We start from the raw sequence: 17453 nt of genomic DNA on the forward strand, positions 1-17453 counted from the left end.
AAGAGGCAAAAAAGTCATACCACAGGAATGGACCAAAAGAGTACCCAGGAAACTGGAGGCACAATGATCTTACATTGTCCCCATGGCAAGTGACAAAATGAGTCCTCCTAGAAACCATTACAAACCAAATGAAGCAGATGATTGAGAAAAGCCACAATCAATTTACCAAGCACAAATCTTGACAGACTAAACTAATCACCTTCTACAATATAATAACATCTTCTATTGACATGGAGAGAGCAATGGATGATGTTTATTTAGACTTCAGCAAAGCTTTTGACACCGTTTCCCACATTATTCTCCTGGTCAAGACTAACTGAGTGGTGTGTGAGATGGGTAGGAAATTGTCACCCTCCAAGGGTGGTGTTAAATGGTTTTTACTCAGGTAGCCAGAGGTGCTGTAGTTGTGGCAGCTCTAGATGGAGATTGAATTTAAAAGTTATCAAAAAGCTTACAACTGAAAGTCAATCACTGATGAATTTTTACAGTGTGGAAAAAACTGTTCAAAGAGCTGTACTTGACTCCTCTGAGGATATGCTGGTCTATTTTGCTCTTGGGCTGCACAGCTGGTCAAGATCAGAGAGAAAACCAGAAGAGTCTCTAAACAATGTTTTGGGTATTAAATAATTCAGGTAAGGTTTCCTAGACCAGTTTTTGGCTGAATATATGCTCATACAAACAAAATTCAAACAGAGGTTTGTTCAAACTATTAAATTACTGTAATTGTGGCTTCTGTATGTTGGCTGAAGTAGCAGCATATAGTTTGCATACAAATGGCCAAATATTGCAGAAGATGCATATTCTGAGGCAAATTCAGCAGACAAGGGAATTACATCAGATCTTCATGTGCCTTTTATTTCATGTATACATTGAGACATAAACATACACAGATAGAGAAAGAGCTCTCCTTTCCATTTGTTCATGATGTATATGCAGCATAACACTGCTGCATACTGGTTTTGACTGCAGACCTGAGCACCAACAAATGATGTAATGCCTAGCATCATCTCAGACCTTGTTTAATGGAGAGCTTGTCAGCTGCAAGCCACCACAGAGATGGCAGTAACAACTGAAGGTGACAGGTTCACAGCTCCCAGCCTCAGCAATTCTGCTCTACTTTCTCTTACACAGTAATTTATGAAGGCAGTGTGTTTGTACCCTGGAAAATGTGGAATTTGTGTTAGTTGGATGCCTTCAAGCTCAGAAATTCTCCCTGCCTAACACAGCCTTCTTTATATGAAGGCTGCGAAGGATGTAGACTGATCACTTGATCAGTCACTGGTGCTCACCACCACTTCTCCCCTTCCCTTATAGCTTGGACCTCTCTGGGCTCTGAACATCCTCTAGTTGTGCTTCCTGCACACTCAAAATCTCTGCCACCACCATATAGATGGTACAAAATTATACACAGGAAAACAATGGGGAGATAATAAATTTTTGTACTGTCACTGCATTTACAATAAAGGGACACAGAACAAATATGAGATGTATGGACTTGGGAGTCTTTCATGATGTGACAGCAACTGAAGAAATTGCCCAAACAGGTCGTCATTGGTTTGTGTCTGTGTTTTACACAGCCTTCCTGGGTTATCCAGTGGCTCCTACCTTTTCCCTCTGCAGCATGTGTTGTCATACAGATGGCTGATCTGCAGCAACAAATCAAGTTCTGTGTGGTTTTGAAGGAGGGGAAAAATCTATGGCACCAAAATGCTCACACTATGCACATGTTTTCTTCCTGCTCCGATGAGCTACCCTCTCAGATCACTGCCAGAGAGAATATAGAGGATTGTCTCAGCTTGTACCTTGAGCAGATGCAGGGCTGCATTGTGCCTGCAGTGGGAGGGCTAAAAGGACAACCTGCAGCCTCAGTCTGTAGAGGACCAGAGGACAGGACTATCTATGGGATGACCTAGTCCATCTCAGCTCACAAGGACCAGCTGCCAAGAGGAAGAGACAAGATACATAAAGCCGGTGGTATAGAAGAGAAGAGGGATTAGTTCACTGAGATGTAATCCCCCAATTTATTTGCTTGCACAAGTTGCTCTTTTCTCTTTGATGTATTTTTGCAGTTCTTTGTTACCTTGCAGCTATTACAAGCTCTCCTTAATTCTGGCTCAGTATGTCAGGAAGGGACGCACTGAAATCAGGCAAAATCTGGAGAGCATGAGGGCTCCTTTTGAACCTAATGAAGTACTACATTGCTACATACCTTCAGGGAAACTACCACTTCATAATTGTTAGCTGGGGCTTCCTTTGGTTTCTTTGCTATTACAAGACACATGAAGAGGCAGACTGGACCTTGCAGGAGTCATAGAAGCTCCTGAGCACTTTGGTTACTAATTTCTGCAGGCACTGTTCCTATTTTGGAAACTTAATAATGACCATGCTGTAGCTCTGCATAGCTACAAAATATTTGCAATTACCATTTTGTGGTAGCTGAATTGAAATCCTTCAGAGGGAAGGAAGACTAAGTTTTTACCATGGAACATACTATCTGAGATTTTTTTTTTTTTTGACAACAGCATTTAACAAAAAACTTGGATTACATTTCTAGCAGGAGTGAAAATTTCTGAACTAGATCTTTGACTTAAAAAAAGCCCTCCTTAGAAAATAATATTAATCACCTGAAAAAGATAGCTCCAAATCAACTCAAGTGCTACATAGTAACTTCCATTGTGTCCCAGTGTTTTAATGTTGGGATCATCTTACATATTCTTCATCTACAGTCACAATATAGTTGACAGCTGCTGGAGGAGGTAGTCTTAACCTCATTATTTTATCTGTTCAAAGACATGTACTGAGAATGAGTATCTGGTGCACATATTTATCTGCAGATGCCTTAGCATGACATCTTCCAGGGTCCTAAGGATCCTTGGGTGACACCTATAAGGGTCTCTCTAACTTCCTGGGAATCATGCATATTATTTGTTCACTCAGGGACCTAAATTTATAGCTCACACTTTGTATAGATCACACTTCATATGACACTGAATTAAAAAGCTAGGGATTCCTACATCTTCATTCAACCAAGCGAGGTTTTCCTTCTGCAAGAATATCATGTGGAGTATGTTGTATCAGTGAAATAATCTGTTTTTAATAATTGTTTCTCTATATTAGGAATAGTCCTCATAGAAGTCAGCTGTTTATGAACAGAGCATGAGCACATACAATGGAGAAGATTGACCACAGAGAGGTGAGAAGGAGTCTGCAGTGCAAAGCTATCACATGGTGAAAGGGGTCAATAACACAGAAATCTGCTTTGAGTTACTCATGCTGTTCTTTCCCTTTGTGTGAGCATAAGAAGAGGCGGAACTCTGCCAAAGCAATACTGTTTTACCACAATAGTGACGTTTGTGCTTGCACTATAGAAATACCAAAGAAAAAGGTAATGGCTCTAGCAATAAATCAGAAACACACAATGAAGGAAAGAAATCTCCTCTTTAAACCTTTGCAAAAAAGCTATAGTAACAACTCTTTTTGAACCCAAAGCTATACAATAATAAAAAGGCACTTACCACCATCCTGGTGGGAGAAACTCTGTGAAGGAAAAATATAGGATGTTTGGTTAAACCTTTAATATTTTGAGATTAATTTGCTTTACATCTTGATTTTTATGCTAGGCCTGCTTTTATGGTTCTTTGGAATTTTTAAATGGGTAACTGTGATTGTTGCTCCTTGGATTTAGGTGTCATCAGACTGGGGGAGGGGCATATGGTGCAACTAGATGAAGTGCTCTGCTTTTTGTTACAGGCTGTAATGTTTTAAAGGGGCATTTGTGGCAAATGCTACTATCTCTGGATGCCACAAGAGCAGCGAAGTTTGAAACACTCTCAGGGTCCTGCTGACATCTTTAAGAGTAGCTGAGACCTCACATAGTTTCCTTGCTGATAGGGAGATAGCCTCTGAAATCCCTCTTCAAAAAAAGCTGGGATGGTAGGGAAAATCCAAATAACCCATCCAGAATAGACCCGATGTCACTGTGTCTTTTCTAGTCTTGCTCATACTGGTATAAGCTACATGCTTTGCAACTGCCCTCAATCTTTCCTTAAATGTATGAATCATAACTGCTGCTTCCAAATGGTGCTAAGAGTACACTTTGGTTTCAATATGTGCCCAAGTGTCTTTTTTTTTTTTTTCTTAAATACCTTTTGCAGGTTGTCAAAGGATTTCTCAGTCTCCTTTAGTTTCTCCAAAATTATTTGTTCTTTGGCAGATATTTGTGATTCTTCACTTTCTAATTTCTGTATTTCTTGTTCTAGTCTGTGGAAGACATACAGACATGCACATACACACAAAAATAACATGTAAAAATTAGTTCAATGGGAGAGAATTTTCTAGGTATTAATTAGCATTTCAAATGTCATCAGAAATAACTATGTCTCTTATTATTCACAACTGATTTCCTAGCACATGAAGGGAATGTAAATTATTTGTAAAACAGTCAGATCTATTTACAGGAAAAACAGTAATTATCTTATCCACTTCTGCAAAAGCATATACAGATTAACTAAAAATATACTTCAGTATCCCTTCACTCCAATTCCCATAACATTTCTGAATTTTACTTTCATTTTAGAAATCACAGTGCAGGATATAACTATGACTATGCAGTAGTATTTAGAGGAATAGGTGTCTTCTAATGTTTCTGTACTCCAGGCAATGAAACTGGAAATAGTTATTGGAAACTGGCAGTTAATCAACCAGTTGTGGCAGGAATTTCTCTTGAACTCAATTTGCCCACTCCCCTTTGGGATATCTATCTGTGCTTTCTACTGTTACTGCATGACTCTGGGTTCCTAGAGACTTTGAGTAATAAAATACATAGAGAGTTTAGAAAATAAACTTACTATGCTAGGCAGTAAACACTCAGCACTCTCATTTTTCTTGTCAGACCTAGCAGCTGAGACCTCACATCTTAAGATGAGTTGATTATTATTTAGGATACACTTTTATAGAGTTTAGATTCTCCATTACTTTAACTCAAACCTCCTTTTATTGAGATGATTTATGAAGATGCAGGAATATTCTCTCTTTCCCCCCACTGTCCTGTCCTCCTTTTATGTATGCCACTGTCTTTGTTTTCTCACTTTCGGGGAAAAAAAAAAAAGAAAATATGTATACATAAAATAAGCCAAGATGAACACATTTGGACAGAGATAGTTATCTATAACTTCCTTTGTCTACCAAAGGACCTGTAGCTGCTTACAGCTTGTTGAACTATATTTCCATGAATGTGACATATCAGCATCACTTAGTACTTTCCTTACCCATGGCTGTTTACTCCAGCCTTTGTGTCACCACTTTTGGTTACATATTGCAACCCAAGACAAATCAATACAGGTAGACTGAGAGTCTCCAGGCTCCATGTAGAATGCAGAAAAAGTGCAAGAAAAATACAGATCATCCATCAGAATGTGCCTGTTACACAGTAGAGGGGTTGTATACCAGACACCGGCATCCACAGAAGGCTGCTTTTTACATTGTTCCTAATGTATATCACTCTAATTTGCGCTTTGTAGGCCTAACAGTTGAGGCACCTCTGCCGAGATAACAGAAATACTCCAGGTAAGAGTTTCTATGTGAACAGTTGTATACATCCTCGAGTAAACAACTTGGGTACCAACAGACCTTGCTGGAAAATTTGGACCTAGAGAATGCACCACTTATTTGGAATGTCTTCTTACATATGGTCCAGCAATGAAAAAAATTAAATCATGCAAAATGAAGGTTGGTTTGCATGGTTTATTTTTTTTTTGTGCATTTCATATAATCAGAATTGCTCAATGGTAAGGAGAAGTGCCTGCTTTTTGATACCAACACACAAAAGAGTCATATTAATTTAGTTTGAAAAATAAGTGCACTGGTATCATATCTGTTTTGCGCAACATGTTGTATAATGGCTTAAATAGTAATAGAGCCATTCAGAGTGCATGTGTAAACATACAAATATATGTGAAGACCTCACATTCTTCCTGTGTAAACCTGTTAAATATCAAATAATGTCCTTTTCTTCTAGCCCAGTTTATAAAGCATATGCCTTAGTCGTCATTTGACAACAAGGACCAGTAATTTCCTTGTTCCTTAGCAGACTTCTTAGCAGATTCTGGGCTGGCCTTTGAAAGACAGCCACATCAATAAAGCCAGTTAGATAAACAACTACAATATCTGAAGTGTTGTAGGAAAGAAAATGCAGATTCCAATGAGGAATAAGATAAAAAAGACTGTTAGTATTTCTGCTTCATTGGCCCAGTCTGCTACCTGATGACTGAGATTTACTAAACTGTTTTTATAAGAAGAAAAGTGGGTCAGAGGGTCTGGGGTTGCTGTGGCATGGGCAGGGGGTTTGTTTCAGTGATTGTGTTAGAGTCCCGTTTCCCCAAATACCACAGAAACAAATGGAAAATTTTGTCACTCAGACTGCTTGTCTGTCCTGCAGCTTTCTCTAACGGATGGCTGCCATAAGCATCCAAGACTGCAAGAGAACTTTCAGGGGAGGCTGTTTCTATAAGCTAGGAAGCTAAGAGACTTTCCTTCTCATGTTAACAGTGCTGCTTTGCTATGAAGAGCAAGGAACCACAAACAGCTGAAGAGATGCTGTGTTTTGGACAGCATTTTGCTGTCATTTGGAGGACCCTGATTCTTTGGTTAGTAAGACTACCGGCTACTAGGATGATAAAGGCTGGAAATGACTTTGTGAGGTCTCTAGCCCAACCACCTGCTGAAAGTAGGGTCAGCTATGATCAAGCCCTGATGATCAAGGCTTCTTCCAGTTGGGTCTTGAAATTCCTGAATGATGGTGGAGGGGGAGTGGAAATATCTTTTAAGGCTACTTACAGGCTTTCTCTTTTAGACACTAGCTATCAAGCCCTACAAAATTCAGGCCAGAACCTTACAGTATTTCAGGGGAAGGAGTTGTACCAGACTGATAAAGGAAGCCTGGTCTGTGTGTTTGGTAGTATTTTGACCTAACTTCATGAGTGTGGACAAGGCAGCCGGTGCATCTTCTGAGAAGACCAGAGGTAGAAACAGCACATGAATTCTCCTGAAAAGATGCAGGAATATGGACCACAAGAGCTGTCAAGTAGGACAGAGTACTTGTAATTTAGGTGAAAAAAGGGAAGTTATGCAGGGAGGTCTAAGAGGTGAAGAGGCAGAAGGCAAGATTTGGAAATGTGGTATGTGTACATGTGCATTACACTTAGCACTCAGGAACCAGCTAACTTTGTGCTTGGATACAGATTCTTCTGTTTTTCACATTAAGATGTTGAAACACACAAACCTGGCCTGTCATTTTCCTCTTTGCTTAAAAGCAGAGGCTATTCTGGCCCAAGATGCTTTTCCACCCCGGGAGAGACCCTGAGCATGGTGCTGCAGGGCATTTACAGAGTGAATGCAGATGCTGACGCTGAGTCACACTGCATTGAAACAGAAACACACAAATCCTAAGTCAGCAGAACTATGCCCGAAGAAAACAGCCTTCTCTATCCAGCTAACTAATGCCAGCAGACACAGACTTCTAGAAATACTTACATTTGTCTCAGCAGTGTTTTGTTTTTCGGGGTAGGAGGGTAACAGCATTATAAACAGGGAGAATAGCTGCAGGTTTATAGACCAGTTTCTTTAGCCTGTGCTAACTATGCATTCTGGGTTGTACCTGAGAAATACTCAAGCAATTTCTGCAGTGAAAACAGAAATGTAATAAAAATTATGTCTGCAGCCTATACACTGGCATGTTAGTGGAAAAAGGAACATTCATCAAGACTAATATGGAAAGTATACAAGTATTCAGAACTTAGGAGAAAAACAGGAAAGACCTAATCACAGTAAACACTTGAAGGGAAAAGGTGACGGATGCATATGTAGAGTGGGGGATGGTTCAACTTTAACTGATTATTTTGCCATTGCTCGGCTGATATATTAAATCAAGTTGATATAAAAGCCACAAACAAGACAGTAATTAGTGTCAGGTCTCTCAGAGCTAAACATCCTGAAGTGTTACAGCTGGTATTAAAACGGCAGAGTCACAAGCAGAACTGCAACAAATCCCTGATATTTACTGAACAGAAAATTAAACACCAAGTTTAGGGATAAGCTTTGAAGGGATGAAACTGATCTCTGCACAAACTCTGCCTGTCTCAAGGATATTACCTTCAGGTAGCTTTTCACCTTGCAGCAAAATCAGAAACTGAAACTTTACATGTAAAATTTACCATCCTGGAAGTACAATGCCTTCTACAAAAGTGCACCGGCAAAAATACTTCACTCTATGGGCCTCTCATTCCTATTTCTTTTTTGGGGCAGCAGGGTACCTGTTAGCTCACCTAGGTTCAGAATAACCTTGGAAAATGAACTTGCAAGGGCAAAGGGTGCCCCTGAAAGATACATAAGTCTTTTAAACCGGCATATCTAGATCCCGGTCCAGCACTTCAGCCCTTGACAAACTTTCTATTACCTGTATCAAATGCCAAGCACCAGCAACCTGTCTGTAAGCCAACATGCCTATGAAACTGGAGCCGAAATCTACATGCCACAGCTGTGAACAGTACCCTTTGTCTACTGTAGAGGAGGAGGAAATCACTCAGTAATCTTTGGTTTAGTTTCATCATTGGCTCAGTTTTCTTAGCCAACAGCAGCAGCTATTGCTGAAGCCAGTGGGACCATTTGTGGATGTCACTCCGTATCAATACACAGCCAGTGATGATGGCAAAAAACTTGCTTGATTTCAGGTCTATTGCAGGCTGAAATGGGATTTCAGAGTTGAGTAATTCAGTGCCTCTTAGTCTTTTTGAAGTGCTCATCCTTCTTTGAGCATCTCACTTTCAAAGAAGAAAGCTGACAGGGGCACATCTTATGATTTTGAACAGGCTGCTGTTTACAGAGTGCAGTTGAAGTTCAAGAGCAGCAAACTTAATTAGCATTTTTGAAAAGGCAAAACCTCCATGACTTGAAAAACTGGGAATCCTTTATCGCCAACCAGTGCTTGGATATGAGATTCAGGCATGATGCTTAAATGAGTTGCTCTGGTAGTCCATATCAATCTTGATGAACACATGAGAAGGGAAAAAATTCCCTTCACCTGGAAAAAGTTGCATCCCAGTACCAGCTGAGGAACTTGAGAACTGCAATGACTTTGCTGTCTGAAGTAAATGTGTATGCATACATACAACAGGCAAGAGCAGTATAATGATACTCTGCATCTGCCTTGTGTAGGATGAGGTTAATCCCTGCTGGACAAACCAAGGCCACCAAGTCAAGCATTGGCCACAGGACTTCTTGAGCTAAGCATGATGAGGTAGAAAACACAACAACCATTACTTTCATTTAACTACTACAATGTTGCCTACTCTGGATGTAGAAGATTTAATCCAAGGCAAATTCTTTGACCTGGAATTGAAGAAATTATACAATTGAATCTCTTTCCTTTCCAAATCAATGATGTTTGCATATTAACTTTTGCCTATTTGCCTATCAGGTTTCCTTGATACAGCATTAAATCTCCCAAATATGGGAGCCTTCAGCACTCTGGTGTAACTCTTCCTCAAACTGAAACCACTTTTTAATGAGCTGCCTTTTTTTTTTTTTTTTTTTTTTTTTTTTTTTTTTTTAATGTTCTTAAGTTATCTCAGCCTAGTATGATTTCCTCATATCACTATAACACAAAACTCTTTGCCCTCATGGTACTTACTGCCCACACTTGTTTTTGGACTTTTACCAGTGTAAATCTTTCTAAGCACAGTTCTTCCAGAATTCTTCAAATGGGTGATGTCTCCAGCCCAGGTGAGATTGCAACCTTAAAAACTTCCCACTGATTCAGGAGATGGCAGATCACTGACTGGAAATCAGTGAATTGCTATGCCTTGGATGCTTGCCCTTAGAGCAGAGGACAACATGGCTTGGCCCTCCGTTGGGAAAGGAGGGGAAACAAAGTTTAAAAAAAGACCTGTTCTGAACCTAGTCCAGTGGCCAGTGATAAAAGGGGTGAAAGAGCAGAGTCTACTTATTTTCTCTGCATGATTATAACAGAGTGTTTGAACCATAAAGCTTCTCTTTGTGCTCCTGACCAGGCTCCAGATGGAACCTGGCAGATCTGATCAAGTACCTGTTCAGTCAAGTAAACACCCTGATATCTTAACCTGCCCTGGTAGCATCTGGCTTCTGAATCATCCAGCCTTTGGACCACTTGTGTTTAAAAGAAGCGGCACAAATGCTCTGGTTTCTTGGCCCAGACAAGTAAGATGAAAATGGTTATTTAGGTACTGCCTGGTGAAGCTGTTTTCTCTCTCCTCTTAATCATTACTCTCATTTTCTTCTTCCCTCCTACATCCAAGCCTCCTGACTCTGAAGCTTCACAGCCCAGTGTCCAAAATATTAAGGCAAATGAAGTAAGAGCCAGAACTGATATAAAATGCTTGGCCTGCACAGAACCAGACATGCAGATCTTCATGTCTGGACAGACAGGTAGTGACATCGGAAAACAGGCAGGACTTACACTCCAACTAGAGAGGTGCATCATCTGTGGTTCATTGTTTGATACTCACTAGGATGGCAGGAGAAAGGCAAGGAAGATAGAATAGCCATTTGAAAGAGTATACGTGCTGTACTTTGCAATTGAAAGGTGAAGGTACAACGACTCAGGAAAGACACTGAATCTGGCAGAAACTTGCTTGCTTTCCCATGGCTTCAAGCAAAATTGGCAGGAGGAGCACCAGAACAGATGTCTTGGGATGTCTGAGGACACACAAGACTGCAAGGGACAAACACACCACTGTGGCTTTTGGTCATAAAATCCTCTTGTGTTGCAAGACATGGTCCGGGTGAAGGAGGATTGCAAGCACAATTTTCCCCAGCACAAAGTCCCTGTACACAGCAGCACACACCCAGAGACTTGAAAAGCAACACAGGTGTGGTGGCCAGCCCTGTGAAAAACAGCTTGTTGGCTTGTCACAGCTATGCACATGAAATTCATTTAGGTTTAGCAACAGATGCCAGCAATTCAGCTGTACAGTAGATTGTGTTATTTATATCTTGGGAGATATCCAAGAAATAGAGGGAGAGCAATTGGGGGATGATGGCTGAGTGCTCATTTTTCCATTGTGCAGCAGTGCTGGCTACTGCAGTCACCCAAGGTTAGTGTAGATGTATGACCAAAATGAATACGTGACCTTATGCAGTACCCACACTGCAATCTGCCAAGGAAGATGTTTTTCCGCAATTCCTGTACATGCTGATATACTGGAGATGCACATTGAATTACCTAGAAGCATTTACAAGAAAGGTAAGAGGCCTGGAAAATCTCCATCACCTTTTTAGGTGTAGGGAAATTAAACAAAAAAACAAGCCTAGAAGTATTTTCTCTGAAGAGATTTCAGCCTCCCATGTACAAACTGGGAATATGCATTTTGTCTCTGATTTACAGTGTCAGATGAGAAATGAGCTGCTAAGGCCCATGGGGTGCTCAGGACAGAACATGAGTGAGGCAAAGATGCCCTGCAGAAAAGAACTGGGGGTGCTTGTCAACAGCCATCTGAACATGAGCCAATAGTGTGCCCAGATAGCCAAGACTGCTAATGGCATCCTGGTCTGTTTCAAGAATAGCACAGCCAGCAGGCCCAGGACAGTGAATGACCTCCCATCCTTGGCACTGGTGAGGCCACACCTTGAGTCCTGTGTTGAGTTTTGAGCCCCTCACTCCAAGAAAGGCATTGAGTTGCTGGAGCATGTCCAGAGAAGGGCAACAAAGCTGGGGAAAAGTCAAGAAGGAGGCTCAGGGGCGATCTCACTGCTCTATACAACTACCTGAGACAATGTTATAGTGGAGATCAGTCTCTTCTCCAGGTAAAAAGTGACAAGGCAAGAGGAAATGCTCTCATATTGTGTCAGAGGATGTTTAGATTGGATATTAGGGAAAAAAATTATTCACTGAAAGGGCTGCCAAGCACTGGAACAGGTTGACCATAGAACTGGTGCAAGCACTGTCCCTGGAGGAGTTCAAAAGATGTAGATGTGGTGCTTAGGGACATTTATCTGAAGGGACTAGAAATGCCATAAAATTCTGCAAGCTCAGAGTGCAGACAGTTGAAAGGCAAAATACGTGGGACACTGGGTTTAAAGGTAACATTGTTAGCTAGGGCAGAGAGTGTATGTTGTCTTCTGTCTAGACCTCAGGTCTCTGCAGCTTTTTCCTCGATTATCTATTTTGTCTGTCTGTGAGGCCTGGGGAGGTGCTGTCTGTGCTCTCATCTGCTCTTTGCAGGCTGCTGATGAGGGTCATGCACAGCAATTCTTGCAGAGAGCCATGCTTCTCAGCCAGAAATGGGCTGCTGCAGTGAAGGGCAGGGGCAAAGGGGACAAGAGTTGTCCCTGGCAGAACTCAAGAGCACACCTAGAGTGAAAGACAAACTTTTTTCTGGTACAGGCTCTTTTCTTTTCTTTTCTGCCTCCCTTTCCCTTTCTCCCCCTTCCCCACCTTCTTTTCTTCCTTAAATTCCTGCCGAGGTTATTTCCACTCAGAGTTTTGCTGAGACTTTTTTTTTTCTGTTTAGACAGAGCACTGGCTCCATCCAAAGTCAGTGGAAGCATGTTCTCTATTGCTGGGAACCAGGACTTCACTCCTAGCAGAATTCCGGTTTGGGCTATTTGGAATCCCTCCCTGCCCCCACCATGTTTAATGTTTAGCAGTATAGAAGCACTTGCAAATGACTCTTTCATTTGGCAATGAAAAGATGTTGCAGTTATTAACTAGAAAAGCAGTGTTGACAAAAACAGCAATCATGGGCCACAGCTATCTATTCTTATCCTTGCTGTAGCCTCTAGCAATAATAAATGAATGCCTCCTTTCCCCCATCTTGATCCAATACATTTTGCCAATCCTATAGATCCCAGTGGTACATCACTCCATGCTTATCCCTAATAGAAGTCTTAGATTGTATTATTAATTATATTCACTGTACATGTGAGATTTCCATGATTTTGTTTGGACTTGACTCATGTTTGCTGCTAAGAACTGCATGGATTTTGTAATAGACTTCTAGTGCTAACAAGGGATTATCTATTTGCTTTCTGTTGTGATGGCTTAAAAGGGCTGTTTCAAGGGAAATGGTGCTTACAAGCTTACTCGTTGGTGCAAAAAGCATTGCCCAGTATCCAGCACTCTGATCTTAGGTACACCATGTGATTGAGTTTAGTCTGAGAATAGTACTAAAAATGAAAATGAAAATTCAGGCTGAACACATGAAAACCCAATCAAAATTTTATAGTGGTGGGATTATTCTGCAGTCCTGTGGCTATCAAAGCACAACTACCATAAAAAGCTGCAGCTGACAGAGATCCCATCTGCCTGCCTTTGATGTTTTTGAAAATACTTTTCCTTGCCTTTTGTGTTGTGCTTGAGTCACGACTGCCTGAACCTGTAAATGCTCTCAGTAGTCCTTCACAAAGGAACTAGATGATATTTGCAGCTGACAGTCAGTATGCGTCAGACACTGAACTTTGTTAGGTCCCTTTAAAAATTCCCCATATTACATGACCCTCAAAAATACAAAGATCCATTCCCTTGCACTGCTTGCCAATAGGGACAGAAAAAGAGCAGCAGAGCAGGAAGGGGAACACCCAGTAGGCGCTGTAACTTGTTTTGTTTGCTTCTTGATACAAACAATTTCTTGGATGTGAGCTTTGCAAATCTGTCCTCTGCTGTCATTCATTTACAGGAACTCACAGTTCATTTTTCCAGGGTGAAGGCTGATGTGAGGCAAGGAATATGCCCCATGGGAATGGGCAGACTTCACACTGGGAGCAGTGAGAAATGCACCAAGCTGCTGCTACCCTAAGCATGATGACTGCAGCGTCCTGATCCTGCCTCATCCATCTACCTTAGCATTTTAATGTTTGCTTGTTTATTAATTTGTACTGGGCAGCAAACATCCCCATGTCCCAGAAAGCCCTGGAACAAATGTGGCTTCACTGGGGAGAGGTTTTTGCCCTGGTAGGGTAGCTCCAAGGTTATCCAAAGTACTCCTGCTGAGGCAAATCAAGCCAATCAGGAAGCCCCCAGAAACTTGGGCTGTGTTCGGTTTGTTGTTTCCACCCTTGGACATTTCCTGCTATTGTTCTTGTCATTTTCTTTGAGTGTTCACTGGACTGGTGGGTGGCGCTGCTACTACCAGCAGGGGAGGCCTCCGGTCCTCTTGGGCACATGGAGAGCTCTGTGCTATTCCTTTCACAGACTCTCAGCACTAATTTCTCCATACAAGTTCAGGGAAGGTGGTAACTACAGTGGCAAACTGCATATTGATGTGCAAAGCACAGTTCCTTTTTCCATTGGCTGTTCTCAGCTGAACAAGAATGAATTCATACTATAAAATGATGAATGAATTCCAGCTCAAGACATTGCTTACCACCCTTGAAGAAGGAGAAGGTGGGTGAGTAGGTGGAGGCAGCAAGTCCACAGCATCCTGGGATCTATATATAGAGCTGTGGAAATACTGACTATAAGCTAAACATTAATGGCTCTAGTTTTATCTCTGCCACACAGAGTGGAAGATTTTTTCTCTGGCAGAGAAAACTGCAAGTTGAAAATGAATCAGTGTGTTTCCAAAGGTACAGAATTCCATCTACAATGATTTAACCCCACCACACCAATAGATGACCAGAGGAACTATAACCATCCAGGCCTTCCAGACACCATGCCTATGTCTCATTTTTTAACTCTCTGAATTTCATGATTATTTTTTTTTTATTTCATCATATGCCTCTCACAAATATCTACCTGCAACGTGAAGGACAAAAGACAGTTCAAGGCAACTTTCTGTGCTGTGGAGAAATTATAAGATTGAAGTTTGTCCTTGCACAACATCTATAATTCTGCAGCCAGATCCCTGGAACTGTGAGGTTATTGCTGAACTGTAGTGGTGAATAGAGCAAGCTACAGAGCTGTGTGAAGAAATGAGTGGGGAAAGCTTTGATATTACTTGAGGCTCCCTTTTCCAGGCCTTTGCTCCACATTACCCGACATCAGTCAGACCTGAGTCATTGCTATCTGAACCTTCACAGTGCTGGAGCTCAAATTAAAATAAATAAAAAAAAAAGGAGAGCATGTTTAATAATGTCACAATGTCTTTCTAGTCCCCCTCATGGCTCACGAAAACTTGGAATGAAGTACAGTTTTAACAGTGGAATGCTGAAAAGTTTGCCTTGACTTTGTGCTGCATGTTTTTGGTAGGAGTCAGCTGATGACTTCCTGCCTGCGTGGGTCTCAGAGGGGTGAAATTCTTGACCCCAGACTTCCCAAGAGCTGCAGAGCTTCAGAATCAGGATAACACAGACATCTGGGCTGATTTGGTTCAGTGGTACAAAAAGCAGCCAGTAGATTATCTGTAGAATAGGATTGGTTTTAAAAGGGTTATAAATCTTTCTTTTTAAGAGGACTTCTAAAACTGTGCCAGGGTCCATGTTTTGATGGCTGATCTCAAGACGATCATAGCAGGGAGGTGGCACAGGGCTGCCTTTCTAAGGGTAGATATCAAAGAGGAGAACCTCAAAGCACCTAGCAGTGTGGTAACCCTCTACTTTCTAATAAAATTCCTTTGCAGTCAGTTCATTATCCTTTCTACAGCAAGCAGAAAGAAGAAAGCTGAAGAAAGCTGAAGAAAGCCTGATGAGCTCCTGGCTGTGATCTCAGGACTAGCTGGTCATGAGAAGCTAGTTCAGCTCCTGTGGTTTCAGTGCATCCCAGGGCCATGATGAACCTCCCTCACACAGGTCTCCTTGACTGTGCAAACCATTTCTGTGCCTGAAATGGTGGTATTGAGAGATGGGATAGCAAGGGGAGATGTTCCATGTCATATCTCTGGGAATTTCTGCTATGTAACTTGAGAAAAGAGGCAAAAGTTTTGCAGAGATTTCCTAAAGTCTAAGTGGTTAATTTTGTCTGGTTTTGAGTCTTTCAGTCTTTCTAATGCTCAAGGACTGGAGAAAACATCTGCTGAGTTTTGGCAAAATCATGAACATTCTTGGTCTTACCTGTACAATTGACTCCCTTGTCTCTTTTCTGAGCCTACTATGTTTTTTAGGTTGGTATTGGAACAAGGCACTCAAATAAAGTAAGTTCTTGTAAGACTAGGTAATAATATATGTGAGACCGTTGCAAAAATCTGCTGGAGTTTACAGCACTGAGAGATAATTTTAATTTGCTTTGTCTGAAGCATGAGATCAAGAGCAAAGACTTCACAGATGTCCATAGTATTGGGAAGGCTGAGGCCCATTTCCCAGTTTACTTCATGTAGACAAGTGTGCACATCCTCAAGACACAGGAAGTTAAGAAATTACTGGTCAGTTGCAGGTTGCAGAAGACATCTGTAGGTGCCATATGAGATGTACAAAAACAGCTTAAAAGTGGTAAAAGTGCTCTTGAAAATGGGATGCAGGTACTTTTGAAAACTTGTCTCCTGTGATAACCATGCCAATTGGTGTATAGTTATGAACACTTTTCCAGCTTTATTGTTTGAAGGGTCTTCATCTATGAATGTTTATAGTTGAATCGATCAGGCAGTGGATCAAAGAGCAGTACTTAAAGCCTTGAATTTAAACAAGAGAGATAAACAAGTATCAGACTGTAGGTGTGTATGTAGTTCCAGTGCTTAGAATAGATGAATGCTTGGATGTAAGCACATGCTGAAGTATATATCTAACTCAAAACTTAAAGGGTAATCACATTAATGTGACAGCTCAAAATTAGGAAAATTGTCCCAGTGCTTTGGAATGGACAGACTGAAAATAAAATCAAAATAAAGGCCTTATTTGAAATATGGCATAAAAACTGAGAACAACAACAATATTCTGGATGCTGAAATGCCATTGACTGCATTATGATCACCACCAGACAAGGGCAGTTGGAAATGCAGGCTGTCAAGATGAAAGGCCAAAGGGCTGCCTATTTAGTCACTAAGTGCCAGATGGACACCACCAGCTGTCTAAATGATTTCTCCCTCATTTATAATTGGCCTCAGTTGTGGCTGAACTCCCTGGCTCTGCCTGCAGTTCTCAGGTCTGCTGTTGACAGCCGCCTTGGTATACACCCTACAGGCAGCGTGCAAGCTCCTGTCAGCACGACATTCCCTGAAGGAACTGCAGGTTTTGTGGTCATGCCCTCCTCTAGCAAATTCTGCCTCATTCATGGTGTGGAACATCCATGTCACCATTTCATTCCACTCTCCTTTACTTTTATTTTCGCCCACTTCTCATTTTCTTGCCAACTGTTGTGATCAGTCACAAAGATACATTTTCTGATATTGGTATAGGACTGCTGATATTTTCCACCTTATGCTGTTTTAAGACTGGTAAATAGGATCACGTAAAGATGCCACTTTGTGACCAAAAGAACTGTGCCTTTAAGCATCTCTGCTTCTCCCTTGTGATCCAAATCCACACTGAGTTGTCTTGTGGCCTTCTGGCTACAG

The 17453-nt window shown here is 41.3% G+C and overlaps 1 protein-coding gene across 1 annotated transcript in view; it reads right to left on the reverse strand.

The window, feature by feature from the left end:
* The window catches only part of LOC310922978 (paralemmin-1-like), a gene marked incomplete at its 3' end in the record, with an annotated part of 130687 nt that overhangs the window by 12532 nt on the left and 100702 nt on the right, over nt 1-17453 (reverse strand). The window contains exons 4-5 of the mRNA XM_083884019.1: nt 4146-4260; nt 3516-3537 (exon numbers count right to left, since the gene is read on the reverse strand). Coding sequence (XP_083740145.1) covers nt 3516-3537; nt 4146-4260 — 137 coding nt within the window. The remainder of the gene's footprint in view (nt 1-3515; nt 3538-4145; nt 4261-17453) is intronic.

This window comes from Zosterops lateralis (genome assembly GCF_965231275.1).
Source record: "Zosterops lateralis genome assembly, chromosome: Z".
NCBI lineage: Eukaryota > Metazoa > Chordata > Aves > Passeriformes > Zosteropidae > Zosterops > Zosterops lateralis.